The sequence below is a fragment of the Oryctolagus cuniculus genome, chromosome 6 (assembly GCF_051225735.1).
Source record: "Oryctolagus cuniculus isolate XC-2025 breed Fujian yellow rabbit chromosome 6, ASM5122573v1, whole genome shotgun sequence".
Lineage (NCBI taxonomy): Eukaryota > Metazoa > Chordata > Mammalia > Lagomorpha > Leporidae > Oryctolagus > Oryctolagus cuniculus.
The window spans coordinates 15,526,116-15,553,468 of NC_142872.1; the positions used below are offsets into that span (position 1 = coordinate 15,526,116).

A 27,353-nucleotide genomic window follows, 5' to 3' on the forward strand; every position below is an offset into this window, starting at 1 on the left:
GCCACCTGCATTCCCACTGTCACCCCTGCAGACTCTGCTTCTCTGAGCACTGGTCTTTGAACACCACACAACAACTTTCCCAGGCGCCACTGTGGGTTTCTAAACCATTTCAGAAAGAATTCCACAGATGGTGCCGGCACTGGGGCACAGCGGGTAAGGCTGCCGTCTGCAGTGCCGGCATCCCATATAAGCACTGGTTCGAGTCCTGGCTGCTCCACTTCCGATCCAGCTCTCTGCTATGGCCTGGGAAAGTGGTGGAAGATGGCCCAAGACCTTGGGCCCCTGCACCCGCGTGGGAGACCTGGAAGAAGCTCCCGGCTCCTGGCTTCGGATTGCCCCAGCGCTGGCTGTTGCGGCCACTTGGGGAGTGAGCCAGCAGATGGAGAACCTTTCTCTCTGCCTCTCCTTCTCTCTCTGTGTAACTCTGACTTTCAAGGAAATAAATAAATCTTTAAAAAAAAAAAAAAATTCCGCAGAGACCTCACAGAAATCCAGCTGTGCACAGCGTCTGGCTTGCATGAGAAACATGCAGCAGGCACACCCCACCCCCACCACCACCGCCTGAGTCCATCAGGAAGCGGGCACTGAGTCACAGCTCCTTAAGCCCGTCCACGCCCCCTGTGGAGTTCATGTTGAGGGTCCAGGCTGGACCCGACTACTCCTGAGCCCCGAGCCTGAACAACTACGCTCGCCCACTACCCTACAGCATTTTGATAAACACAGCCAAAAGGGCAGGTGTCCCTGTAACTCTAACACTTGGGCAAAGAGAGGCAACAATCCACACGCCTCCCTTAACAGGACAAAGTCAAGGACCCTGCAAAGGACCCAGAGACAGAGGTCTCACCCTTGCAAGCACATTAGAAATCACCCAAATGAGATTATGTTGCGGGCGCGGGCAATGACAAGCCCACCTAGTGCCCCGGCGTCAGGATGTCTTACAAGGTCCCGGCGACTCAGACACAGAGCTGACAACCATGACTCCATCTCCGATAGGGACCCACAAGACCATCGCTGGCAGGTAGGGGTCTTCTTTCTCTCACTTCCGCTTCCTTCCCAAGGCCTCGCTCTTGGGAATGACATGGTGCCACAGAGGCAGTAAACAACAGTGCTAACAACCAAGTATGCTCCAGGCACGGCACAGAAAGCCCAGCAACAGACAGGACTTGGTGAGAAATAAAAATCAAAAGGAAAATGCATTGGCAAGAGGCTACAAAGCCAAGCTCCACACATATGGATTCACAAACACTGCTACATACACCACACTTTTTCTGGCTCCTTTTTGTTTTTTCAAGAAAAAAAAGAAAAGAAAAGAAAAGAAAGTCGTACTTTCAAACAAGTAACTCTGCACAGGCATGTGTGCCCCAAATGTCAGGAATGAGATGCTAAGGAAATTCTTTCCAACATCTGGGAGTGATCTGGTACCACACATCACTGCTTCCATGGGCTCCCCTTCAAGATCAGAGGAGAATGAGCAGACATGCCGACGCACTCACAGTTTTTCTCTCACGTTAAGCGTGATCGGAAACCCACTGGTTTGTTTCCAGGGGAACGCCATGTTCCTGAGCACAGTGTGGGTCGGACAACCAGGACGGGCAGAAACGATGGGTAAAAGATGGTCACGAACATACAGCCCTCCTCCGATACCCAAATCCCGGCACAACAGACGATTAAGCATAGTGCGGAGGGGTCACCTTCTGTTCTCGCAGCTCTCCACCACCACGAGAGAGAAATCACACCAGTCTTCAACATGGCCCCCGAAGACTGCAGGCAGGAACCCTGCAACTCCTGGATCTTAAGACACGCACACACACGCTACCTTCCCACAGGCGTGGGTGCGTGGGACGCGTCGGACTTGCGGCAAATACTGCAGTTACAAACAGCCTCAAAACCAAAATCCCAGGGAAAGGATTTTACTCAACACAACCTACATGACATTAGTCAAAGCCATCTGACAGTTTTACAAGCGCCTGACTTGAGGCCCTCTGTTAGTGAAACCTCATACTACTGTAGCATTTCCCCTCCCCTTCTCCCATCTCCCCAGATGCATCTCTTTAGGCTCTGCCAAACAACTGGCTCCAAATGTGTTTGTTCTGTGCTTCTTTGTTTTTCCCCAAAGGGGGGAAAAATTAATGGTCAAGTAGGTTTAATTTTTAAATCCTCACGAAGGCTTTCCGACGCACTGCCCTGAGAACAAGCGCAAATGGAATGCGCTCAGAAATGGTTGCACGGGGAACACACAGCTTAGGAGCCAGGCCTCGGCTCCAGCCAGCCCTCACGCTCCGTGGACGTCAGAAGTTTCGTTTATTCAGCAAGAGTAACTGTATTAACAGCTCCAGCCCCTTCTTGTCACCGCAGTAAACATCCACGCATTCCAATCCTGGAAATGTGAGGCAGTCTAGAAAGAGGAGGCTGGGGCTGCCCAAGGCTCCGCCACGGTGGCTCAAAACGCGCAGGCGCCAGCTGTCTGTTCCAAGCACGTATGGAGACATCCACTGACAGGGACGGACGCAAGCATCCGAAAGCAGGTACATCTCCTGAGTGGGATGGAGTTTCAGAAGACAGGGTAGCTAGAGCAGACCGGTGAGGCCACCTTTCACCATTACGGCAGCTGGCAGCTCTGTAGCACATGGCCAGAGAGTCACACCACCACAGCACTTCAATGATTGCTACCGCGCTTCTCTCCCCATCCCCCCACCCCCGCTTTGGCTTACGATTTATGTATTTATTTGAAAGGCAGAGTGACAGAGAGAAAGAGAGGGAAAGGGGGAGGTAGATCTTCCATCTGCCGGTGCATTCCCCACAGGGCTTGCCAACAGCTGGGGCTAGGCCAGGCCGAAGCCAGGGACCAGGAATTGCATCCGGGTCTTCCGCTGGGGTGGCAGGGACCCAAGAACTTGGGCCATCCTCTGATGCTTTCCCAGGCACACTAACAGGGAGGCAGAGCAGCCAGAACGCAAACCAGTGCTCATCTAGAATGCCAGCTGCACAACCCATAGCTTAACCCACGGCGCCACAACGCCACAACGCCAGCCCTGCCACAGGTTTTAAGCACAGGTTTCTCTTTTTTTTTTCTTTCCCCTAAATAATCCTACCTCTTACGAGAGGCTCAGGTTCAAAGTCAAAACTGAGCAGACTCCTAGGCAAAGTGAAAAATATTTTACCCAAGGCTCACAGCTGCTCCAGAAAGCTTGTGGCTCATTTTCTGACATCCGCCAGCCAGGGAGGTCACACTGTAGGAACCCAGCCCTGCCCCATGACAAGCAACGCTGACGGGGGCAGAGTCCTCGCTGGGACACAGGAAGACGGCCTGTCGCCCTGGTGAGTCCATTACCCAGCTATCAGAGAAGCTGGCTTGCGAGTCGATGAACATCAACCCCTACTCTTCCCACATCTTGTTCTCTTCCTGGCAATTTGCACCTAAACTCATTAACCGTGACCTTATTTGTGTTTTGGTTCCTTTTTCATACTTTCCACACTGAGGTGTCGGCCTGACACCCTTTTCCCACCACTTCTGCTTCGGGAAAAAATCTAAGAGAAAGCAAACTGTGCACAACCCAAGAGCACAAGAGCTTGTTCCCCAACCAGCACTGCTGGCACCGGCGAGCGTCTCAGACAACCAGGATGGGAAGGCTGCAATGCCAGTCCCTCCTCCACTAATTCTTCCCCGTGTGCGTTTGCAGCATTGCTCTGCACGGCTTCCTGGAGTATCTGAAAAAAAACCCGAATGCACGGGAACTATCCCTTTCTCTTTGACACAGAGGAGAGCTCACCCCAGTGAGTACTGGGCTTCCCCACCCTGCCTCGCCGGCTCCCTCTCGGAGTATCAAGCCTTTACTTTCTCTTACCGAAGCTCTCTACAAAACCATGTTCCATCTAATCATGGCACTTCTGGAAGAGGAAGTGTATTTTCTGTAATATTAACAACGCAAGGCCGGCGCCGCAGCTCACTAGGCTAATCCTCCGCCTAGCGGCGCCGGCACACCGGGTTCTAGTCCCGGTCGGGGCGCCGGATTCTGTCCCGGTTGCCCCTCTTCCAGGCCAGCTCTCTGCTGTGGCCAGGGAATGCAGTGGAGGATGGCCCAGGTGCTTGGGCCCTGCACCCCATGGGAGACCAGGAAAAGCACCTGGCTCCTGCCATCGGATCAGCGCGGTACGCCAGCCGCAGCGCGCTGGCCGCGGTGGCCATTGGAGGGTGAACCAACGGCAAAGGAAGACCTTTCTCTCTGTCTCTCTCTCTCACTGTCCACTCTGCCTGTCAAAAATAAATAAATAAATAAAAATTAAAAAAAAAAAAAAAGAACGCCAAGGTTGCCAGAAGAATCTGTCTTTCTATCTTGAAACGGCCCGAGCTGCTTCCTGCCGTCCAGCAGTGCACTGACTCCCGCCGCCTGGTTTCTTCCTTCAGCTCTGTTCTCTGCATTCACTCCCCAGCTGGCCACTGCCCTGCATCACTTCTCCTCCACCAGGGCTTGCCCGGCAGTTACTTACTGCCCGCTGTCTGCTCTCCCGTCCATCAGCCCCTTCCGCACACACCTCCCCCTCTCCCGGTGAGTTTCAGCCCTCAGCTTTTCCCCTTGATTGGGAGGAAACTAACGAACGATTCTGAGTCTCAGACCCTTCTTGTTCCCTTCATCCTTGCTTTCTCCCCGCCCCCGTCCTCCACCAGGATACTGACCACCACCATCTCCTTTAACCGCAGCCTTGAACCTCAGCCGATCTAGCTTAAGGGAACAAAGATCCCCCCTTCGTTTTCCTTTGTCCACTGCTGTACCCTGGCCCATGCTTCTTTATTTTTTCCAGTCTACCCATTCCTCAGTGGAGCAGGAAGTTCTCTCCTAAGTACTTGGTTTTCAATTATCTGTTAGCCTGTTAATGACCCCGGCCACCTTAAACAACTCTGTATGTGATAACCGCGAGCTGTGGTCTGCAGCCACCATCAGCACTCATGTGCTCTGATCTATACTTCCAGCAGCAATGACCGATTAATCCTGACCGCTTTCTCCTGTACCTTTTTCTCTCGTGACTAATGGACTGCACTCGCCAAATGGCTTCACTGAGCGAAAGGGCAGCAGAGGTTCTGCGTCCCTGGCCACGCAGGGGATGACCGGCTCCACCAGGGCCTGGGCCTTTGACCGAGGCTTCATTAGCTCTGAGCGCCAACCAGCCACGAGCGCATCAGGACGATGGCCGGCACCACGCACAAGAACCCCTGCTCGATCCAGAGGGCGAACGCGAGGCTCCACAACACACACACAGTCGTGCCAAGACGCAGTGTGGGAACACAGAGAAAGCGCGACCTCCCTCCTTCGCGCGTGTCCAGGGCACCTTTTTGGGGGAGGCTGGCCGCGACCCTGCCTCTCACAAAGCTTCCACGTTAACGCTCGGCGTGGAGAGCTTCCCTCAGGGGCACTCCACTCACCCCCAACAGCAGCAGCCACAAACAAGACGACACACACAGTTTTGATTTCAACAAAAACCCAAACGGCAGAAAATCCGCTTTCTTTTCTTCTCTGGGCACCGAAAACCAAATCCCCCTCAGAGAGAGACAGAAAGGCATCAGGGAGGAGGGCGTGGAGAAAAAGATAAAAATAAATTGTATTTACCTTCTTCTGTTTCATGCCACACGATCCCTTCCAAATTCACACTGGTCCCGGGTTCACAGGGCCCGAGACACTCTGGCTCTGTGACTACTCCAACTTCACACGTATTGACACCCACAGACCGAGTCCGAACCAAAAGCTGTTCAACCGGTGCTGCAATATTGGATGATGGGGAAAAGTAGGAGGGCAGAATCTGAGGCGTGAGACTGCTGGCAATCGGCGGCGGTGGTGCTGGCACTGTAAACAGGGGGTCAACCTGAAAGACAGACAGACTTACTGCAGTAGCGCTGTATTCCACGACTTCTGTTCAATGCAATCTGCTCACATCACGTCAACAACGTATCACCACTCCACATGCCATGTGCAATTCTAATATAAGGTTCAAGGGTGCCAAAATACAAAGCACAAGAGAAAAATGAGCATTGGGGGTTTTTCTTTTTTATTTTTCATGTCAAACGAGGTAAACACAGGAGCACCCGCTTCCTGAATTACAGGCAGCCCCTTCTAAAACTCCTCAGGGGACAACCTCTAGCCTTGGCAGATGTGAATGAATTACACTTGGCAGAATTCAAGACTGTTTCCCGCTTGTAGAAAAACCTTATTTTCAAAATACGAACATTTTCCAAAGGAGAAACTCCAATAAGTACCCATCAACAGTACACATACATTCTTGGACATTTAAGTACCAGAGATGGACTAAAATTGTTCTCAAAGCACTTTATAAATCATAATGAATTAAATCAGTACTAAAATACATTAACTTACTCCGCTGAATATATAAAATACATAATCTTGATTACACACACGAAAACACATCAACTGGGTATTAGCAGCAGGTATTCAGCATCAAGTCCTAATAGAGCACTCTACTGCACAGCTGAGCAGAGTCCACACAGGAGGGGAAATAAACGCGTGTGCTGGGCATCAACAGCACTCAAGTTACTCCCACGCACGTGTCCTTGGATCGCTCCCAGACACCTGGGACCGATGCTCGGCGGCCCTCGCTCTCAATTTGGGAAACAGAAACGGGAGCCAAGTACAAGATCTCGCCGTGCAGTGAAACCTCTGGGGCACCCCTATCCCCAGAACAGCAGCAAAAGGAGTTCCTCACTACAGAAAGCAGAGAAGTCTGGACATCACACAACCAAAGCCTACGCAGGTTCAACAGGCAGACCCCCCAACCACCCCCGTCATTCATCTGGCCCACTTTCACAAGCGCCAGGACTGCTGTAGTATGGCTGTGACCTGCTGGTGGGTTCCTGGTTGTGAGAAAGTCACAGACAGAGCACTTCTGCACCAAGACTCCAGACTACCTATGGCCTTGTGATGCACACAGACTCAGCCTACGCATAGCAAAACACCCGCACGGATTTCCAGCTGGGCTCACAAATCACATACGCACAAATCATGTATATACAAGGACACTTAGAAGAGGTCATTCTAGTACAACACCATCCTCTCTACTGTTCCTATATTCCCAGTTATCCTTCTCATCTTACGTAGCTGCTTGGCTACTACGGTCATCTTAGACAGTCTTTGTTGTTGAAGAGACAAAACAGAGAGAGTCCATTTTCAAGAGAGTGCATGAGGAACCGTGCTCCTGTTACCCGGTTGAGGCTGTCAGCTGTGTGCGCTATGACGGCAAGAGCTATTCCTACAGCTTGCAGCTCACTAAGATGATAAAGTGGTGTTCGCCTGCCTGAGTGATCCAAGACCCAGTCGAACAGCCCTGCGCCCATCTGTATGGCAAAGAAACTTAATTTCCTGCTCTCAAAGCTGCCATAAAATTCCTTTTGCGCCACACTTTTTATTGTCCTGCATTCTTGATCACAGAGACCAAGAAATGAAAGCCTTGAACAGTCCCAAATCCCAGAGATGGTGATTTATGCTTTGTGTAAACGCCACTTAATGTGGACCGAAGTTAGCACTGATAGTTCCTATTTTAAAACCGGGCTGACACATGAAGAAAAAGGATCTAAGGGAAATTTAAAGGGGGGGGGGGGGGGTCCAACACTATCCTGCAGTCTTTATAGCAACTAAAGCATTGTCCCAGAATAGAATCACTTTCCAGAATTTTTTTTTCATCAAAAAAAAAAAAAAAAAAGGGTCAAGCAAAATTATAAATCAGCTACTGTCTCATTTTTTTCTTGCATGCTTCCCAACATCTTAATTTGTACAGGTAGTTGTAAAGTGACAGCAACTTGATGCCACACATGCCAACGCAAAGACAAAATGGAACGAGATGCTGACGTCATTCTTTGAAGGACTTGCTCCAGGGCCCCTGAGAATACCAAGAGAACAAACTTGAGCTTCACTGGACGTGCAAGGAATGGAATGCACTGACAGTTTTACAAAACACCATTTCTCTTGGTCTGGGGACGAGGACACTCGTGAGCAGTTAACGCAACAGCAGTGGGCTGTGGGCACACCAAGATTTTGGCCCCAGCTTCGACACTAATTAGCCTGCGACCTTGGAGAGTCACTTAACTTCTAAGGGACCCACTTTCCTCAACCGGAAAATACATCTGTCAACCCTCACACAGTGATGAGAAACCGTCTAACAGAGCTCCTACACTGAAAACCCAGCTCCACCTTGTGCACACATACACACACAAAGAACTCGAGATATTTAGCAGGGGGACATTCCCCCTAGAAGGTTCCTGTTCTGCGTATCTCACGGGGTCAGACACAATGTCACATGTACTGTACCTACAGCAAAACGTTCACAAGATTTTAAGTAGTTTTTTCTGCCTTACATAAAAGACCCACTCCTCTGCACCCTGATTTCTCAGGCCAGGGGTCCATACACTGATACTTAATTTCTTCAACCAACGAGGCTCACTGAAGCAGGGGGACGACGGCGTCCACTGGGCTCCCTCCCACAAGGAGCCAGCACAGCAGGGTGCTGTGTGCAGGCCAGGCAGGGGTTCAAATCCTGCCCCCACCAGCGTGGGACCCTGAGCACGTGCCAGAGCTTTGCGAAGGCCCAGTGTCTGGATCCAAGAAGTGGGCCTGACACCTACCAGGACCCCCCAAGTTGCAGCAAGGAGATGATGCAGCCAGTTCGTGAAGAGCGCGATGTGCGGCTGTACAGAAACCCTGACTTGAAAGAAAAAATAGTCCCTGGCCTGATATTACAGTTCCCTAACTCTGCACACCACCTTACAAAGCTGCTTTTCATAGCCTACTATATTTAACATAAATCCATAATCCCCTCCACATGCGTGGGGAAGTGCGGCTAAAGTATGTTAAAAGCGTAAGGAAAAGGGCTCACCCCTGAGCAGCTCAGCCCGGGGGATGCCGCTTCTTTCAAACACTGCATCTGGCAGCCGTTGACTGGCCTAATCCATCCCCACGTTGCAGCAGCGAGGGCATCTTCATGAAGCCCAGAGTGCGTCCCACACCTCTGCAAACTCTTCCTGCCGACGCGAGGCCACCTCTTCCTCGTGCTCACCCACACCTAGGGCCACATCCACTGCAGAACTAATGACATGACTGCACACCTGCTGGGGGCCTGGCGCTGAACCACCTGCCCGAACCACAGTGGGCCAGGCTGCTCAGGTCCCTGCTCGTTGGACCTGACTATGCGGTGGGCCCGACTATGACACCAACCAAACCATCACACAGCTACAGCACAATGCCAACAGCAAGTGCAGAAGTGCATGCGAGGGACTGGCTGCAGGGGCCCGGGCGGCAAGAAAAGCCAGGGCGGTGTCCCCATCAGTCTCAGGAGGTGTGATCCCAGCTCTCCCGGTGGCTACAGCATCTCGTTTATTCTCCCCATGAAATGCAAACAGCACCTGGCTGGCTTGATTGTACAGGGCCTGGTAACCAGGAGCAGTCAGCCAACAGTCTCATTATCATGACTGCAAATACCTGTGAGATGTGAACCAAAAGGAAATCGATAGGTCTGACCCCGGAAGGTGGAAGGCGAGAATCCGCTCTATCCAAGGGCAGTTCAACAGACACGTGACGGACACTTGTAATGGGGGAGAAGGGTGGTATGGTTCTAATCAGAGATCCCTCGTTCACAGATGGGCTAGGATTTGGGATCTGGGAATACGAATAACTGGAGCAAAGGCACAGAACAGAGCCCTGGCCCACTGGGGGCACAGTTCCACAGGCACGGCTCTTTCCTGTCATCTTGACGGGACACTGATGTGACCTATGAGAAGGAAGCAGAGCCCAGGTCTCCAGCGGGGAGGAGCTGGAAGAGAGGGCCCTCGGTCTCAAAGCTGGTGGCGGCAGCCTGTCAAGCAGGGGGAAGCAGGCCCTCGCTGTTATTTTTGCATGATTATTCCCAGGTGTGGGCACGCGCTGCGCAGTAGCCCAAGTATTTACGACGCCCCAGAGGCCAGGGGCACGGGCGGGAGGTTGGCCGGGGGGACCCAGGGAAACAGCGGGGCTCTGGAGTCAGGGGCTCCCCGGGCGCTGCCCATCAAGGAAGGTTCCAAAGCTGGAGTGGAGATGGCAGTGGCAGCGGCACTGCCCGGGCAAGCCTCTGGCTGTCAGCCGGGGACGATTGCGGGGGGAACCGGAAATTGACAGCAAAAGAGGAGGGAGCCACAGGGGCAGGGCTGGGGGCTCCCATCCCAGCCAAGAGATACACATGGGGTGATGCAGCTGCCCTGCGCTGCCAGCAGAGAGCTGCTGAAGACGAGGCAGCGCCCCAGGTTCCTTCCCTCTGCGGCCACACATCCACACCCACCCTGCTACTGACCCCTGAGCCCTAGGAATCGCCGACTGCCCACAGCCCAGGGGTGGGGATGGGGTGTGGTGGGGGCAGGGTTCTTTTGCTAGGCTCTGATTCAGTGTTTTTAATTTTTTTTTTTTTGACAGGCAGAGTGGACAGTGAGAGAGAGAGACAGAGAGAGAAAGGTCTTCCTTTGCCGTTGGTTCACCCTCCAATGGCCGCCGCTGCAGCCGGCGCACCGCGCTGATCCGATGGCAGGAGCCAGGATCCAGGTGCTTTTCCTGGTCTCCCATGGGGTGCAGGGCCCAAGCACCTGGGCCATCCTCCACTGCACTTCCTGGCCATAGCAGAGAGCTGGCCTGGAAGAGGGGCAACCGGGACAGAATCCGGCGCCCCAACCGGGACTAGAACCCGGTGTGCCAGCGCCGCAAGGTGGAGGATTAGCCTATTGAGCCACGGCGCCAGCCTGATTCAGTGTTTTTATATTCTGATGACTTCATGCTTTTCTCTGCATCCTGGCATTTGGCTGTTTGGTGAGACGGTACAGTCACCTCTTCAGCTCCAAATCAGGAGACAAGAGACTGCACTGCTGGGTACGAGAAATCACCACCATTTAGAGGTGAGCACTGGACAGACCCTCACTCTGCCTTCTAACCACCTTTCCTGCCGGACGGCGCGGCTTCATCAACAAAGACAAGGGGAGCTTACAAGACTGTTTCCTCAAATCCGGCACAGATCTTTCCTCCAAAGTTACTCACTGTCTATCCCTGCTGGGTAGACATTCCCAAGTCTGCCTTTCCTACACGTGATGGGGCTTCTCCTTTTAAAGCCACAGTTAAAGCAGTTTCTTTACAGTTTTGCCGCATAAACAAACAGCACGGGCCACTTACTACTAAGGAGCTAAGGCAGCATCCCCGATCCGTACAGGCAAGAATGAGACATTTCAGAGGATGAGTAATTATTTCAAGGAGCTGAAACCCAAGGCCAAAGCGCTTCGGTTTCAAAGTCCAAGGGATTCCTCCTAAAGACAGACCCATCGGCAGCCGCTGCTGAACACACGAGCCACCCAGAGACGTCTGTCACAGAAGAGAAGGAAAACCTGGAGAAAGCTTAGTAGCTGAAAAGGTCACCCAGGGTCGACATGGCAGAGCTAGAATTGGAACCCACAGTTGTCTAAAACTAAAACAGAATATGACATGGAAAGAAAGCTTCCTGCGGAGTGTGGACCAGCGCCTCTCTGCTCTGCAAGCAAACTCCGTGAGCCCTGCACAAAGTTTGCTTAAAGACCCCGCTCAAACCAAAGCGGGGGTTGGCTTCTCTTGCTGTTGTGATTTTAAGTCATCCAAGTTTAGAAGCCACAACTAGGGACACACTGGGAGTGACATCACTACTTTCCATCTTCTTACTACCAGCTATGAAGAAGCAGCTGACCAGGTGCTGAGCCCAGGAGAAGCCCATGGCTCCCATCCCAGGGTCAGCGGGGCCAAGCGGATGCTTCCACTTCCAGGCAGAACCCTGGCCTTACAGGATGCCAACAGGGGTCTCTGGAATGCTGCTCTGGGGAGTGAAAGTCACCCCAGAAGTGGCCTCTGTGCAGTTCACGGAGTGGAGGCCCACAGGGGCCAGCCACATGTGTCAGAGTTGTTCAACAGCATGACTACCCTGAACTTCATTCCCCAGCCAAGCACAAGGCACTGAGCACACGGAGACAGTGTACAGTGCAAACTCCTGCGCGCAATGGCTTCAGCCGACCAGGTGCTCCCCTCATCTGTCCAGCTCCCCAGCACAGCCACGGAGCTGGGTGGGGAGTGGACACAGTTCTCAGGGGCCCTGAGGACTCAGCCACAAGACCACACCAGCTGTCACCCACTTAGCATCGCCTGTGTCCTTTGAAAAAATCCTGCCCCTCTGCCAGATACTTCATCCGTCCCTGCTCAGAGAGCTGGGCAGGCCGTAAATAGCAGTGATGGCCAGTGTTCTCCTATCTCGTTCCTAAGTGGGCTCTAATTTCCAAGACACTGAAAGCACCAGCCGCCAAGAAAGAAGAGCACCAGCAAAGCCACGGTTTGGGTTAACCCTTCCCACCCGTCCTTGCGTTTCTACAACGCTGACTTCCCAAGTGCACACAAATTCCATCTCAACCAAAGAAACCTTGTTCCCAGTGCCCTCAGAAGGGGACTTTGTAAAGATGAAGCTCGGCGGATGCTCCTGGACTTGGGTGTACAGATCAAGGTCCCAGCGTTTGAGAGCAACGCCCATTTCGGCAGGCGGGGGCCGGAGGTGAGTACACCGGCCCCCTGCGTGGCTGCTCGCTCGTTCCTCCCCCAGCCAGGATGAAAGCAGCAGAAGCTGCAGGGCTCACCCTTCTGGAAGCCGGCAGGATTCCTCTGGACACAGGCATGGCTTCACGGAGGGAGAAAGGAGACAAGAAAAGGAAAGAAAAGCCTGTTTGAGAATCATCATTTCCAATCTTCTCCACTAACAGCAGCTCTTTTCTTGACCTTATCTCACTTGCAGCCACCTAAAAAGGTTGCTGTCAACTAAAAAAATTTTGAAAATGTATTCATATATTTCAAAGGCAGAGCATCAGAGAGAGGGAGGAAGAGGCAGAGAGAGTGGTCTTCCATCTACTGGTTCACTCCCTAATAGCCACAATGGCTGGGGCTGGGCCAGACGGAAACCAGGAGCCAGGAACTCCATCCTGGTCTCACATATGGGTGCTCGGGCCATCAGGGTACATAACCTCCCCAGGGAGCTGGCTGGGAAGCCTAGCAGCCAGGATACCAACTGGCACTCTGATGTGGAATGCAGGTGCCCAAGTCACAGGTTAACAGGCTCTGTGCAAAACACAACACACCTGCTCCTTGTCTTGGCTTTTGACACCTTAGGCTTGTTTCACTGGTTCGTCAAATCAGCTAAGGAAAGCCACCCTTGCCTTTGTATCGAGCTACAGTAAGAGTAATTCTGTCTTTGATGCGTCTTGAATTCCCATGAATGTGGATAGGCCTACGTACATATAAAAGCCATGCACACACACATGTATAGCCATGTGTGAAGACATGGGCAGCGGCTTTTTGAGTCACTCCTTAATGGTTCCATCTCTGGGATAAGCCATGGAGAGAGAGAGCTTTACCAAGCAGTGTAACCATGACTCGATGAGATGGGTCAGTGTTTTTGATCTGCATTTGGGAGGGCCTCCTGGACATGTATTGGATCTATGTGAGCAGGTTAAGGACTGGCAGGGAGGATGGTGGTGGGACCAAGTCAGGATCGGAGCAGGGAGTTCCGAAAATTAGCCTGGGCTCTTTCCACATGCAGTAAACCTCAAGCCTCCCTAAACCCAGATGGAGTTCTGGGCGCCTGGTTTCAGCCTGGCCCAGCTCTGGCTGTTATAGCAATCTGGGGAATAAACCAGTGGGTGAAAGATCCATCTCTCTCTCTCTCTCTCTCTCTCTCTCTGTCCTTCTCTGTCACTCTGCTATTCACAAATATGAAAAAATAAACGAATATTTAAAAAAACAAAAGCCATGGAAGCCACAGGCCATCCCTGTGGAGGCTGCCATGCCCTGTGCCGAGTTCTCAGCCACATCCCAGCGGCTCACAGCAACAGCTGCACACAGGCCCTTCCTGAAAAGGGGCAGAAATTCACAGCCAACGGGCCCACCCCAGAGAGCACGGTTCGTCCAGCGGTTAGTTCCCCGTGCAGCCTCTCAGAGGTTCCCTGTGTGAGAACACGCGAAGCAGGAGGGAACCACTTCTGCATCGCCCAGGGACCAACATCAACGCTTTTGTTTAAAAGCCTTTCCAACGAGAAGATGCGAAGTCAGATGGCAAAGGACAATGCACAGGGAGAGGGCCTGTGGCTGACCCTCATCACTGCAACCCCTCACGGCCAAGGGTGGCCTCGGGACCTGGTCTGTGGGACAGGGGGGACCACATACTGACCCAGTGCCCACCCCTGTCTTTAAGGGTCACTGCAAAAAGCCGCCTCACTGTTGGGGATGTCATTCCCTTGGCCAACAAATTTTTGCCAGGAGCCACTGTGTGCCAAGCATTGCTTCAGGAGCCCTCTGGGAACCCGCGGCTGGCAGTGGATGGACAGTGACTGCAGAGCTGAGCATGGACAGGGCTGAGACAGTTAAGCCCAGGGCATTGTGGGAGCAATGGGGGTGGGGGCAGGCTGAGCCCCTCTGGATGTCTGTTCTAGGACACAACAAGCCAAGGCTGTAGAATATGGCAGCTCACAAAAAGACAGGGGCCAGGCTAAGACTTTGGGGGCTCACTGCCAAGTCGGGAGGGAGTGAATCCTGAGAATTTTAAAGCAGGGGCAGGGGACTGGGTAAAAAGTAGACAGAAATTGGTGGGGAAACAGACGAGAGAGGGTAAGCCCAGAGGAGAGAAGACAGTTAGGAAGCCACAGCTGAAAGCCAGAGAAGAGATGGCTGTGGCATGCGCATGGGGGAGCAGGGCTCAGCAGGGTGGGGGAGGGGGGTCGGCCAGGTGTCTGTGTCGGTTGGTGACTGGGTCATTCCCTGAGACGGGGGACACAGGCAGTGGTGTGCTTTGTGGGGCAAGGTCCATCAAGCAGACGGCTTGGATGTGTGGAACTCAAGGGAGCGATCCTGACTAAGAGGGGTCCTATAGGCGGTGGAGGCGGCGAGATGGCTCAGGGAGAATGCAAAGGGGCAGAATGCCGCAGACCCCAATGGCCGTGAGGAAGAGGGAGGCCCGGGACAGAGTGGCTGGTGGGACCAAAAGCAAGGGAGAAAAGCACCAGGCTTATGAGAAGGCTGAGCGTGCCGGCACCCACCATCACTGTGAGGAGACCATCCTTGCAAGGCCATCCCGGGGTACCTCTCAGCCCACCCCCCATCACTATCTCGACCCAGGCTGGCAAACAACTCAACACCAGGCCTGTAGTCACCTTTGTCTGTAAATGACCATGATCTTTGAGAAACCAGACCCCCCCCCCAAAATGTGTCTTGGGCAGCCAGGAAGATGATGGGGCCTTCGTTTCAGGAGGCTGAACCCCAAAACCAATGTGTGTCCCAGAGTGAGGCCTTAACCAGCCCAAGGCACCACATCTGCTCTAAGAACCACTGTCCTGCTGAGAACAGAGATAAACTCTTGTTTTCTCTTGTCCTACTCTTGTATTTAAGTTTTCTGTTCCTGAGGGCCCAAATTGTAATGCATCAAGCTAATCCAGCATCCCATATGAGCCCTGATTTGAGTCCTAGCTGCTCCACTTCTGATCTAGCTCCCTGCTAATGGGCCCTGAAAGGCAGCAGCAGATGTTCCAAGTGCTTGGGCCCCTGCCACCCATGAGGGACATCAGGACAGAGTACCTGGCTCCTGGCTTTGGCCTTGCCCAGCCTTGGCGATTGTGCATATGGAAAGTGAACCAGCAGATGGAAGATCTCTCTCTCTCTCTCTTAACTCTGCTTTTAAAAATCAATAATAAAAGGCGGCCGGCGCCGTGCTCAATAGGCTAATCCTCCGGCTGCGGCACCGGCACACCGGGTTCTAGTCCCAGTCGGGGTGCCGGATTCTGTCCCGGTTGCCCCTCTTCCAGGCCAGCTCTCTGCTGTGGCCCGGCAGTGCAGTGGAGGATGGCCCAAGTGCTTGGGCCCTGCACCCCATGGGAGACCAGGAGAAGCACCTGGCTCCTGGCTTTCGATCAGCTCGATGCACCAGCCGCGGCGGCCATTGGAGGGTGAACCAATGGCAAAAGGAAGACCTTTCTCTCTGTGTCTCTCTCTCTCACTGTCCACTCTGCCTGTCAAAATAAATAAATAAATAAATAAAAATAATAAAAGGCAATTTTTAAAAAAAATTATAAAGTCAAATTACTAGTCCTGGAGACTAGCATTGTAGTACAACTGCTTAAGCTGCCTACAACACCAGCTACCCCTGTGAGTGCCGATTTGAATCCTAACTGCTCCACTTCTGATTCATATTCTCTGCTAACGCATCTTGGAATGCAACAAAAAGACGGCCCAATGATTTGAGCCCTTGCCTCTCACATGGAAGACCAGGATGGACTTTCTGGCTCCCGGCTTCAACCTGATCCAGTTACAGCCACTGGAGCCATTTCAGGAGTGAACCAGCAGATGGAAGATGCTCTCTGTCGCTCTGTCTTTCAAATAAATACATCTTTTTGAAAAATCAAACTTCTGCCCCTTCGTTCCCTGGGAAGGGTGTTCCCACCCTAGGATCCCATTCCCCCCATGACACAGTCCTTTCCAGTCAGACAGCAGTGGAGAAAACCAACTGATGGCCTGGAGGCCACATCTGACCCACTCCAGGTTTTCTGTGATTCACAAGCCAAGAATATATGTTACACATACACTTTTGCAATCAACTTAATAACAGCAAACACTACTTTTGAAATCAAATTAAGGGAAATGTTATTCCCTATTCCTCTCCCCTCCAAAAAGAATTTCATTCTTTTCATTAGTACACCTCTACTGCCAAAAACTGTGCTCAAGTGCTATTGGTGGATTTTAAGTTTTGAGAGAAAAAAAAAAAGTCTATGGAAATTTTTTTGTCTTTTGCCAGCGTAAAATACCTACATCTTTAATTTTGCCTCTTGGCCTGCAAAGCCAAAAATCTTCACTGGGAGCTGTTTACAAAGCAAAGTCTGCCACCCCAAGGTCCAGTTACTGGGGATGCCTGAGCCTTCGACAGCTCACTCAGCTTCACCCTTGGGCTGGGACGCATGCTGGTGGGAGGAGGGCAGGGGAGGTACTTCATGAGCACCGAAGGAGGGGTTAGAGAGAAGCGCAGAGAACAACTCTCAAGGAGGCAAAGAGAGAAAGACGTTGCGTGCCCACCGCCACTCAGCCTCTCCCAGTAAAACCTGCCACAGCCCAGCAAAGAGAGCAAAGAGCTCTGTTCCAGTGTAACTTGAACTACCACAACCTACAACAGTCAGTGTTCCCTGAACATCTCTATTAGGCTGCTTGCTGTGCTCAGTTAGGCAAGATCTCTGCCTCCACAGAGCTCACACACAAGTGAGTTAAAAACAAAGCAAAACATTCTTGTCAGTAAGCTACACCGCCCTGAAAGGAATATAGGAACCTTGACCATTTTATGACATTGCCATGTGATTTTGGTAACATTTTAGTCTTGAAAACCAGATGAACACAGATAAACAACTGTTGCTCTCAGAGATGTGTTGGAGTCTAGAAAGCAACCAGTTTCCATCTGCTTTGTTTGATTCACAACTGAGGTCGAGAGGGCCGCAACTAAGTCCATCTCAGACAGGATGGGTGTCAGGGACAGGCCAGGCGCCACGTGACCTCGAAACACCTTTGAACTGTGATCACAGTGTAAAACCAGTAAGAGTGCAATCTCTCTGAATCTCAGATCACTTACTCAAGGCATGTACCTTGAAAATTAATTAACCTTTCTCAGCCTCAGACTCCTGGCCGACAGAGCATAGGACAGTCTTCCCAAACTGTACTCGATGTAACACAGGCGACACGACAGAGCCCATCACTAACGCGCCCGCCAGTGTCAGTTACTACAGTTGGACCCAGCACATGTAGCTTCCACCAATCTCCACAGCACGTGTTTATGGGGTTGGATGAGTTTGTCACATGGCTGAATCAACATACTGAAAACATGCTACTGGGGTCAGTGTCGTGGCACAGTACGCTAAGCCAGTTCCTGCAACGCCAGCATCCCATGGAAGCATCCGTGCAAGGTCTGGCTGCTCCACTTCTGATCCAGCTGCCTGCTAATGCACCTAGGAAAACAGCGGAACATGGCTCAAATACCTGGCCACTGCCACCCACATGGGAAACCCAGATGGAGTTCCAGGCTCCTGGCTTCAGTCTAGCGCAGCCCATCATTGAGACCCATTCGATGAGTGAACCGGCAGATCTCTTTCCCTCTCTCTCTCTCTTTCCCTTCCTCCCACCCTTCCTCTCTCTCTCTCTGTAACTCTGCCTTTCAAACAAAGAAATGTTTTTTTTAATGCTACTATAGTCAATGAAAACCAAAACTCCAATATCTGGAGACAGATTCTTAACTATTTACAGTTATTTAAATCAGAGGTAAAGATTTATTTAGAGGGGAACAATATTTCCTCTTGCAGATCCTGGTGTCCTGGGAAGAATCCTTGCCCAAGCATGAGGTCAGGGTCTTCTGGTGTCAATGTCCATAAAGAAGCCTCAGCTATCCCACGAGTACCTCAAGAATCATATGCATTCTCCAAAAATGGTAACTCTGGGTGGACACTCGGTCTAGAAGTATAAAAGCTTCTCGGGACGGCTGCATCCCATATGAAGTGCCTGGGTTCCAGTTCTGGCTTGGCTCCCGACTCCAGCTTCCTGCTGACATGCAGGCTGGGAAGCAGTAGGTGATGGACAAGTACGTGGGTCCCTGCCACACACATGGAAACCCTGGACTGAGTTCCTGGCTGTTAGCTATAGTCTTCAGCCCAGTCCAGCCCAGACCTAGTGGTTACAGATATCTGGGGACTGAACCAGTGGAAGGATTATCTCTGTCGACCTGTCTCTTTCTCTTTCTTTGCCTTTCAAATAAAAGAGATCAGCTCCAAAATAAATATTTAGCCATAACTTCTATAGTGGATATTAGTACCTATCCAACATTACCCAAACAATAAGACAATTTCTTAAATATAATTTAAAAAAATGATGCTAGAGGAACATTCTGTATGCTAGAATCAAACTGTAGGCATCAGAGCTTCTCATATTTATATAAAAATTTGTACTGCTAGTATTTGCTTCCTCAATGTTACAATAACTTCCTGTTAGCAAACAAGTACCTGCAGGGGGCAGACATCGTGGCACAGTGGGTTAAACTGCCACTTGGCATGCATGCTCTCATCCCATATTGGAATGCCTGGTTCAAGTCCCAGTGAAGAAAAAAAATTAAAGAATGCATGCATACTTTTGCCATTGTGGTAATATATTTCATAAATGTGCATATAATATTTTAAAAGAAAACATTTAAAGATGATATAAAAACCTTCAAGAATATCCCCATGATATTTATTTGTAACATTACCATCCAGCCCTGACATATGCGCACATATTTTATTTAATGAAAACCATACTCCACACCTTTTAATGTATTTTCCATCATTTACAGCTATATTAGAAAACTCCAATATAGTTGCTTTACACATGAAAACTAAATGGAGCACCTATTTAAAAATCACTAAACAACTATCTTCTCTCTGTTAAGCATGGGTTTCTTTTCAGTGTATTAAAATCTAATAACCAAGGGCCGGCACTGTGGTGCAGTAGGTAAATCCTTCGCCTGCAGTAACAGCATCCCATATGCATGCTGGTTCTAGTCCCGGCTGCTCCTCTTCCAATCCTGCTCTCTACTATGGCCTGGGAAAACAGTGGATGGCGGCCCAAATGGGAGACCTAGAAGAAGCTACTGGCTCCTGGCTTCAGATTGCTCAGCTCTGGCCGGTGCAGCCATTTAGGGAGTAAACCCGTGGATGGAAGATCTCTTTGTCTCTTCCTTTCACTGTCTGTAACTCTGGCTGTTAAATAAATAAATAAACTATTGTAAAAAAAATTTTTTTAAATCTAATAACCATAACAACTCGCACTTAAATTGCTTTGGTTAGTTAAAAAAAAAAAGAGGCATCCACTTCAATTAATCATTTTAAGATAAGCAGCTGACTTAAAAACCTCCTGTTTGTCAATGCTAACACTTAACACAAACTTGCATTCCTTTACTATAAGGCTCATTTTAAGTACAGCCCAAAAATTTACAAGGCAAACAGAGTCTCACGTCAAAGTCACACTTAAGCAGTGAAGGAACAAACGTGGTACCTAGAATTAAGGACATAAAACCATGAAGCCCTCTGACCCCTTGCGTGACTTGTGCTTGGTTTGGTGAGGCAGGTGACACTTTTTCCGGTAGTCCCGGTGCTAAGTGCATGCTACATTCTTGTGTTCTAGAGTTCTGGTCACTCTTTAAACCGTAATCACTTATTAACAAAAGCCCCACTCCCAATCTTTGCTACAGAACACACTATAAAAGTTGTAAATTTTATAAAGTATTTAACCTCGACACCCTTAAAAATCACAAACCTCTCTTTAGGCAGTGTGACTTTTAAGAACCCATTTAAACATTAATTTCTTGACTGTCACAGACAAATAATTCTGATTTAAACATTTCCTTGAAACCCAATATTTGACCCCAAGAATTAAGTAAAGAGCAATACTAGCAAACAGGCTTTGAGGGGAGTGGGCACTGTAGCACAACAGGTTAAGTAGCCACTTGGGACACTCATATCCCTTATCTAAGTATCACCTCTGCTTCCAATTCCAGCTCGCTGCTCCGCGCACCTTGGGAGGCAGCAGGTGAGAACCATGTTCTTGGGTCTCTGCCGTCCACAACAGAGACCCAGATGGAGCTCCAGGCTCCTGGCCTCAGCCTGGCCCCATTCAAGCTGTAAACACTTGGGGAGTGAACCAGAGAACTGAGGCTCTCTCTCTCTCTCTCTCTCACTGTGCCTTTTAAATAAAAATACAACCTTTTACAAAGGGTTGGAGGGCCTCTGACACAACCATTTTCGGAGAATATGTAAAATGACAGTAGAACAGCAAAACCACCTTGACAGTAGTTAGACCCTACCTGGAGTTCTACAGATGGGAAAATCACCTGAAGGTAGGTCACACGAGCTGGTAGCCAAAAAAAGGCCCCAGACTATCAGCAGAAGGCCCCAAGCCAAGCCTACCATGCAAGTGCACCCTGGCTTCCTCTCTGCCTCCAGCAGAGTGGTGCAGATGGGGGCCCTGGGTGTGGCTGTAGCTAGCCAAGTGCCCCCACGGGGCAGCGAGAGAGGACAGGAGCTGTTACCTCTTCCTCTTGGGAGACCTTGCTGTTGTCGCTCACGCTTGTGTGAAATGCAGTCAAGCACCACGACAGAGCAGCTCGCCATCCCAGGGTTCCAGAGGGCCTGCCCGCACGCCCGCCACGTCACAATCAGAGCACAAACCCACATTCTCAGAACTTCCTGCCCAGGGGACCTCTGCTCTTCTTTCAAATGCCACGACCCCACCCCATTCACCTGGGCCTAGGCAGTGGTGGCGAAAATACCACCCCAACAGGCCCAACCTCCTCCTCCAATGGACAGCAGGTAAACCTGCTCTGCTCTGCTCATCTCCTTAAAGGGGAACAGAACAATTCTCTCGCACATGCGCTACAGAGTCTTAATATTTTGCCAAACAGAAATGAAAAATAAGCCTAATGGAAGCTGTCATAGGATCATGAAATGCCTCTGGCAGCTCCAAAGTCTGCAGACATGTACGGACTCTTTGAAGAAATGAAAGTGCAGTTTATCAAGTGTGATTTATAAGCAGCACTGATCTAGCTGGTAGATAACACTGCTGTCTAATCATTAGCAGTCAGACAACAGCCATGTGAACACATCAATTATGGGCCACTGCCAGAAGCCCTCGAGATCTTGGAGATTAACAGCCAATCCTCTGTTTTACAAGCGCACATCAAAAAGAATATTAATAAGAGGAGGGGCGATGTGAAAGCTTGTCAGAGTAATTCAGCCACTAAAACAAGGCATTTCTCCCTCTCTCTCTCTCTCTCTCTCCTATTGAATTGGCCCAAAGAGGAAGCTGGCATCAGCTACAAGGTGCAAAGCTGCCAATTTCTTGGAAAATGTTTTTTACCAGCATATGGGAACTTGTGAGGGTCTGCAAGGCTGCTATTGGGTGAATGCAGACAGGCAAGGCTTCTCTGTCCCTTTTTAAACACTGAAGCAAGTGGAGTCATTCTTGAATTCTTCTTAAAGTAAGGCACACAACAGAAATGTCCATTGGCTTTTCGGTACCCACAAAACCAGAAATTCTGTGAGATCTCACATACAGTCTATTTCCAATACTTCAGCCAGCCAGCCACTAAAATTTAATTAAGAGAAACTACTGGTATTAACTAGCACATTAATGAGCTTCTTCAAATTAGCATGGTTCTTCCTGCCACAGAACAAAAATCAAAACGTGCGCTAAGTACTTAAATCTCTTCGTTTCAACTATCTAAGGAACAGACATAAATCCCAACTGATATCCCGGCAATTAGAATTAAACCAGCTCTCACAGCCCATATAGAGAAAGCATGTGCAAATGCGTGCCACAGGCACAGTGTTCATTTCAGTTATATCAGTATTTAACATACACGCCAGTGAGGATTGCTGTTTTTGTAAATGATCAGATTAAAACAAACAGCTGGCAACCCGTGGTTTAGTGGGGTTCCAGCAGGTGCCCTCATCCTCCTACAGGAACAGAAGCCACACTCGGAAACGCCTGCTGACCCCCCTGCCATTGTTTGCGTTCATGTTTGCAGCACTCTCCATACCTTCATTATTTCATTTGTTTTTTTCATGGCAAAATCAGCAGGAGGCAGTGGGGAAAACACTGGGGGCGGGAGTAGGGGGGCGGGAGGGGAAGCATGGGACAGCTTCTCAGTCTAGGCTGGCTGGCCCCTGAGTCAGTCACTTAATTCAAGGGCTTGTTGACAAGCAACTGCCAAATCACAGATTCTTTACCTGGGGTGGCCTCTGGGGAGCCAGTAATTACAGAAGCAAAGGTGTATGTTTAGTACACTTTCTCTCTTCTTTTTTCACCAGCCCAGGGGTGAGGGTGGGGGGAGGGTGGGCCATAGGTGCTCAGTAATCAAACTTAAAAAACTAACCTACAAGGAACAAGAACTGACCATGCAGCAAATGCAAGGGCATGAACCGTGCTGCTTTTTCACTCCAGGGCATTCTCAATCAACGGCTGCTAAATGAAAGGCGCTGGCATCCAAACCACTCTCCAGCTCAGCTCTTCACCTGCCGGTGGGAACACTAACATGTTCTCTGACGACCACGGAAGTAACGTAACCGGACGTGGCCGCTGAATTCGCAAATGCTCCTCGGGCCTCAGACACCAGGCGTTCATTGTGCCAACATTAAAAATCACTGACTGTGGCCGGCGCCGCAGCTCACTAGGCTAATCCTCCGCCTAGCGGCGCTGGCACACCGGGTTCTAGTCCCGGTTGGGGCGTCGGATTCTGTCCCGGTTGCCCCTCTTCCAGGCCAGCCCTCTGCTGTGGCCAGGGAGTGCAGTGGAGGATGGCCCAGGTGCTTGGGCCCTGCACCCCATGGGAGACCAGGAAAAGCACCTGGCTCCTGGCTCCTGCCATCGGATCAGCGCGGTGCGCCGGCTGCGGCGGCCATTGGAGGGTGAACCAACGGCAAAGGAAGACCTTTCTCTCTGTCTCTCTCTCTCACTGTCCACTCTGCCTATCAAAAAAAAAAAAAAATCACTGACTGTATTTTTAATATTAGAAAGGAAATAGCCCGGGGCCAGCGTTGTGGCATAAGGGGTTAAGCTGCCACCTGAGATGCTGGCCTGTTCTAGTTCCAGCTGCTCCACTTCCAATCCAGCTCTCTGCTAATGCTCCTGGGAAAGCAGAAGATGGCCCAAGAGCTTGAGCCCCTGCACTGACATGAGCGACGCAGAACCAACTCCTGGTTCCTGGCTTCTGCCTGGTCCAACCCAGGCCGCTGTGGCCATTTGGGGACTGGACCAGCAGATGGAAGATATCTCTTTCTCGCGCTCTCCTCTCCCCTTTTTCTGTCTCCCCTCCACCAACTCTGCCTTTCAAATAAACAAAACAAATCTTTAAAAATTTTTCAAAACATAAATAAAAAAGAAAGGAAGTCACCTTCGGAGCAGATGACTTATCTGGGGAACTTGCTGGGGAGCTGTCCCCGCCTTTCAGAAGCCCACTGTCGAAAGGGTTAGGCCGCTGAGCAGTGGCCATCCTCATCCGTTGTATTTGACTCAGTCTCGCTTTCTCTACCACTCCTCTATCAAAACGCTCTTCGATGTCAAGGGAGGCCCATAGCTCAGCTCAGGGTCCACAGGAACCACAACCAGGCAGTGGCCGCCTGCGGCAGCAGGACTCACTCCAGCAAAAACGGCAAACCCGCTTTGTTTCCACCTAGGGCACATCCCGCCAGCCAAGTGCGCTTCTTGGAAAAACATATTTTAATAACATGGTGAGTTTAACGGGCAGCTTCAAGGTGAAAACCAAACCCCTGTTCTTTCTCACAACAGTTAAAATAAGATTGTCATCAGTGATTATACACCAAAGTCGTCAGAATGTGTTGCGCCGCAAGTTCCTACACACACTTGGGCAGAGATAAAGGGGCCAAACCCACACCTCAGTTCCTAAGATCTTACTGCACTCTAAACCCCCGGATTGGCTTTTATTCTCCCCCAAATTAGAGTGTTAACCCAGTTTAAACAGCTTTCCCAAGGTCACGCCTCAGCTATAAGTTTTAATAAGACACTTCTACTCTTCAATAATGACTCTCTCTCTTTTTTTTTTTGTTTTGTTTTTTGGAAGAGCAGCCTGAAGGATTTGTGGGTAACAAAGAAATCATCACACAAAACTCTGCCAGCAAAACACATGCCACTGCAAAGTGTTCTGACATGGCGTGACCCTGCCGGGTAAAGCAGCTGTTAAAATTCAACAGACAGGCTCACGCGGACCTGGGAAAACAGGTGCGACAGAACAGATTACACAAACAACAGTACTTTTAACAAATTAAAATTATCGCAGAAACACACAACAGAAGAAAATCCAGATACTTCTCAGCAGCGTTTGTGCCTGTGATCAGCACGTGGACAGCTGCTATGCAGCCAATGGTGCCAGCCTGGAGATGCCACCCCCCACTCTGTATCCTAGTCCAAGCAGCGCTGACTGCACCTGGCCTCGAACAGGCACCATGCAAGGTGCTGGGTAGATAAAAAGAAGTAAGATGGCACCCGCGCCTCGGCGCTCTTGGGCTGGCAGGGGAACCAAACATCACACACCGCAGAACAGCAAAAGGGGAAACAACTCTGGGAACTGGAAGGACACTCAGGCTTCAGAGTCCAGGAGAAAACCAACAGCCAGAACATGACCTGTACCCAAGGTCAGAAAAGAGGGCAAGGCCCTGTCACCAAGTGGAGTCCTAGCCACCCAATTCCCAGGTCCAGAGCTTCTCCCTCATCTTGCTCCCCATCGTGACCCAGCAGCAATCAGAGAAAGAGGCCTGACAGGGAGCAAACTACCTGTCAGTCCCACGTGGCCCACCTTGGCGGGACATCCTGGCCACGTTCTGCTGACTAAAAGGACACCACAGCAAACTGGCCATTTTCTGACCACATAAGTGACCTCCCACAGATGAGAGCCACAGCACTGACACAGCCACACGTCGTATGCACCCCCAACCCAGACACACCTGCCGCCTCCCCATTAATCTTCTCCATGCTAAACCAGAATGGCTCCCAAGCAAAGCCACGGGTCCCGCTGAGTACTTACGTGGTTCATCTCTGCGGAGCACCTGCTGCCCTAGGAGCCTAGCAAGCACTGGCAAGTGCGCTTGTTGGCTGCCGGCCTCCCTAGCCCTGGAGCTGCAAATCCTGAGTCCTTCCTGCACAGTCTGCCATTTGCCCAAGTACACTAAGTTACCACCTGTAGAACACCTCCATCCCATCACACTGAAAGCAATTCCATGGCGGCTTTTTTAAAGAGAAGGACCTTTAAAACAAACAGGAAATGCTAATTTCTGCCCGAGGAGGAAGAGAGGAGAGAGAGGACAGACGCCTACAGATGAGCTATCTGAAGCTTCTGAATGCAGAGGGGAAGGATGGCGCCTGGGTTTGGGGAAATGCAAACAATTCTGCAGCTCTGCGCAGCACAGCTCTGATGAAGCCCCAACACTCACGTACAGGCTTCAACGACTCCAGACACCGCATTAGTCACGACTTACAGAGAAAAGTGAGCCCCAAAGCCAACAAGCTGAATATACAGAGGTCATCCATTTCAGCTAGAGGCCATAAAGATGGTTCAACAGCCATCAAAGCGGAAGAAAAAATTTTAATACCTTTGGAGTCACAAAGTCTTCCTAAACTGATATCAAACCCAGCAGCCATAATAGGAGGTGAATTACAAAGATGACTATACAATTTAGGACGTAGGAACAAGAAAACAAAACAACAGTTTTTCAAACCAGAATCAAAAAACAAAGGAAGGTTAAAAAAAGAAATTCACAAAGCAAATGAAAAATATTTGCAAACCACATGAACATGGTGTATTTCATTAACATACGCCCAAATACTTTAAGAAATGTTTGTCCAACGACTCACTAGAAAACTAGTCTAAGGTGGTAAAATTAACAATATGCAGGGAAAAAAAAACCAACAGCTTGCATACACAGAAAAAAAAACACAAATTAAGATAATGCATTTCCATCAGATTGCCCAGTTTTAAGCCAGAAAATCGTAACTCACAATGTGAAGCTGCAGAAACCGACGCATTCCATGGCCACTACTGGAGATGCAAAACATGCAGGGTGAGCCTGGGAGCCAGTAGGTTTTGAGGTGTGTGTGTGTGCAAAGGGATTTTGCAGAACACACGGTCTGAGAGATACCGGGCACATTCCCCAGGCTATTACAATCACAGAATCAGAGCAGCACAGATTCAGAAATCACAGAATCTAAGGTCGAAAAAGAACCCAGGATATCCAAGACAGGCTGTCCCACGAACACAGCTAAAACCTGATGCAGTTCATTTAATTTAAAAATATATATATTGTCCAAAGTAGTTTCTCTAGTCGCAGTTGCTCCACTTCTGATCCAGCTCCCTACTAATGTTCCTGGGAAGTACCTGAGCCCCTGCCATCCACGTGGGAGACCCAGCAGGCGTTCATGGTTTCTGGCTTGAGTCTGGCCATTTGGGCAGTGAATCAGTGGACAGAAGATCTCACTCTTCCCCTCCCTCTCTCTGTCTCTCTCTGTCCTGCTCTCTAGCTTCCTCTGCTCTCTGCCAGTCCTCCTTTCAAATAAACAAATCTTTTAAAGAGGAGAACAAGAGTTCCCACCCTCTGCTTCACTCCCCAAGTGCTCACAACAGCTGGGGCTGGGCCAAGCAGAAGCCAGGAGCCCCAAAAGGAATCCATTTCCTCCAGGTCAGTGGCAGGACTCAAGTACTTAATCTGTCAGCACTGCTGTCTCCCA

General features: G+C 50.3%; 1 protein-coding gene across 6 annotated transcripts in view; it reads right to left on the reverse strand.

Moving 5' to 3' along the window:
* The window catches only part of ZNF608 (zinc finger protein 608), a 104,851-nt gene that overhangs the window by 59,081 nt on the left and 18,417 nt on the right, over positions 1–27,353 (reverse strand). For 4 of the 6 annotated variants that reach the window (XR_016235280.1, XM_089334895.1, XM_089334898.1 and 1 more), the window contains exon 2: positions 5,604–5,856. The exons of 1 other annotated variant lie outside the window; for it this stretch is intronic. Coding sequence is in view for 3 of the 5 variants with exons in the window: in XM_089334895.1 (XP_089191021.1) it covers positions 5,604–5,856 (253 nt within the window). In the remaining 2 variants the exon portion in view is untranslated. Of the gene's footprint in view, positions 1–5,603; positions 5,857–12,655; positions 12,697–27,353 lie in introns of all 6 variants that reach the window. One more of the 6 variants, XM_089334896.1, reaches the window with a different exon arrangement.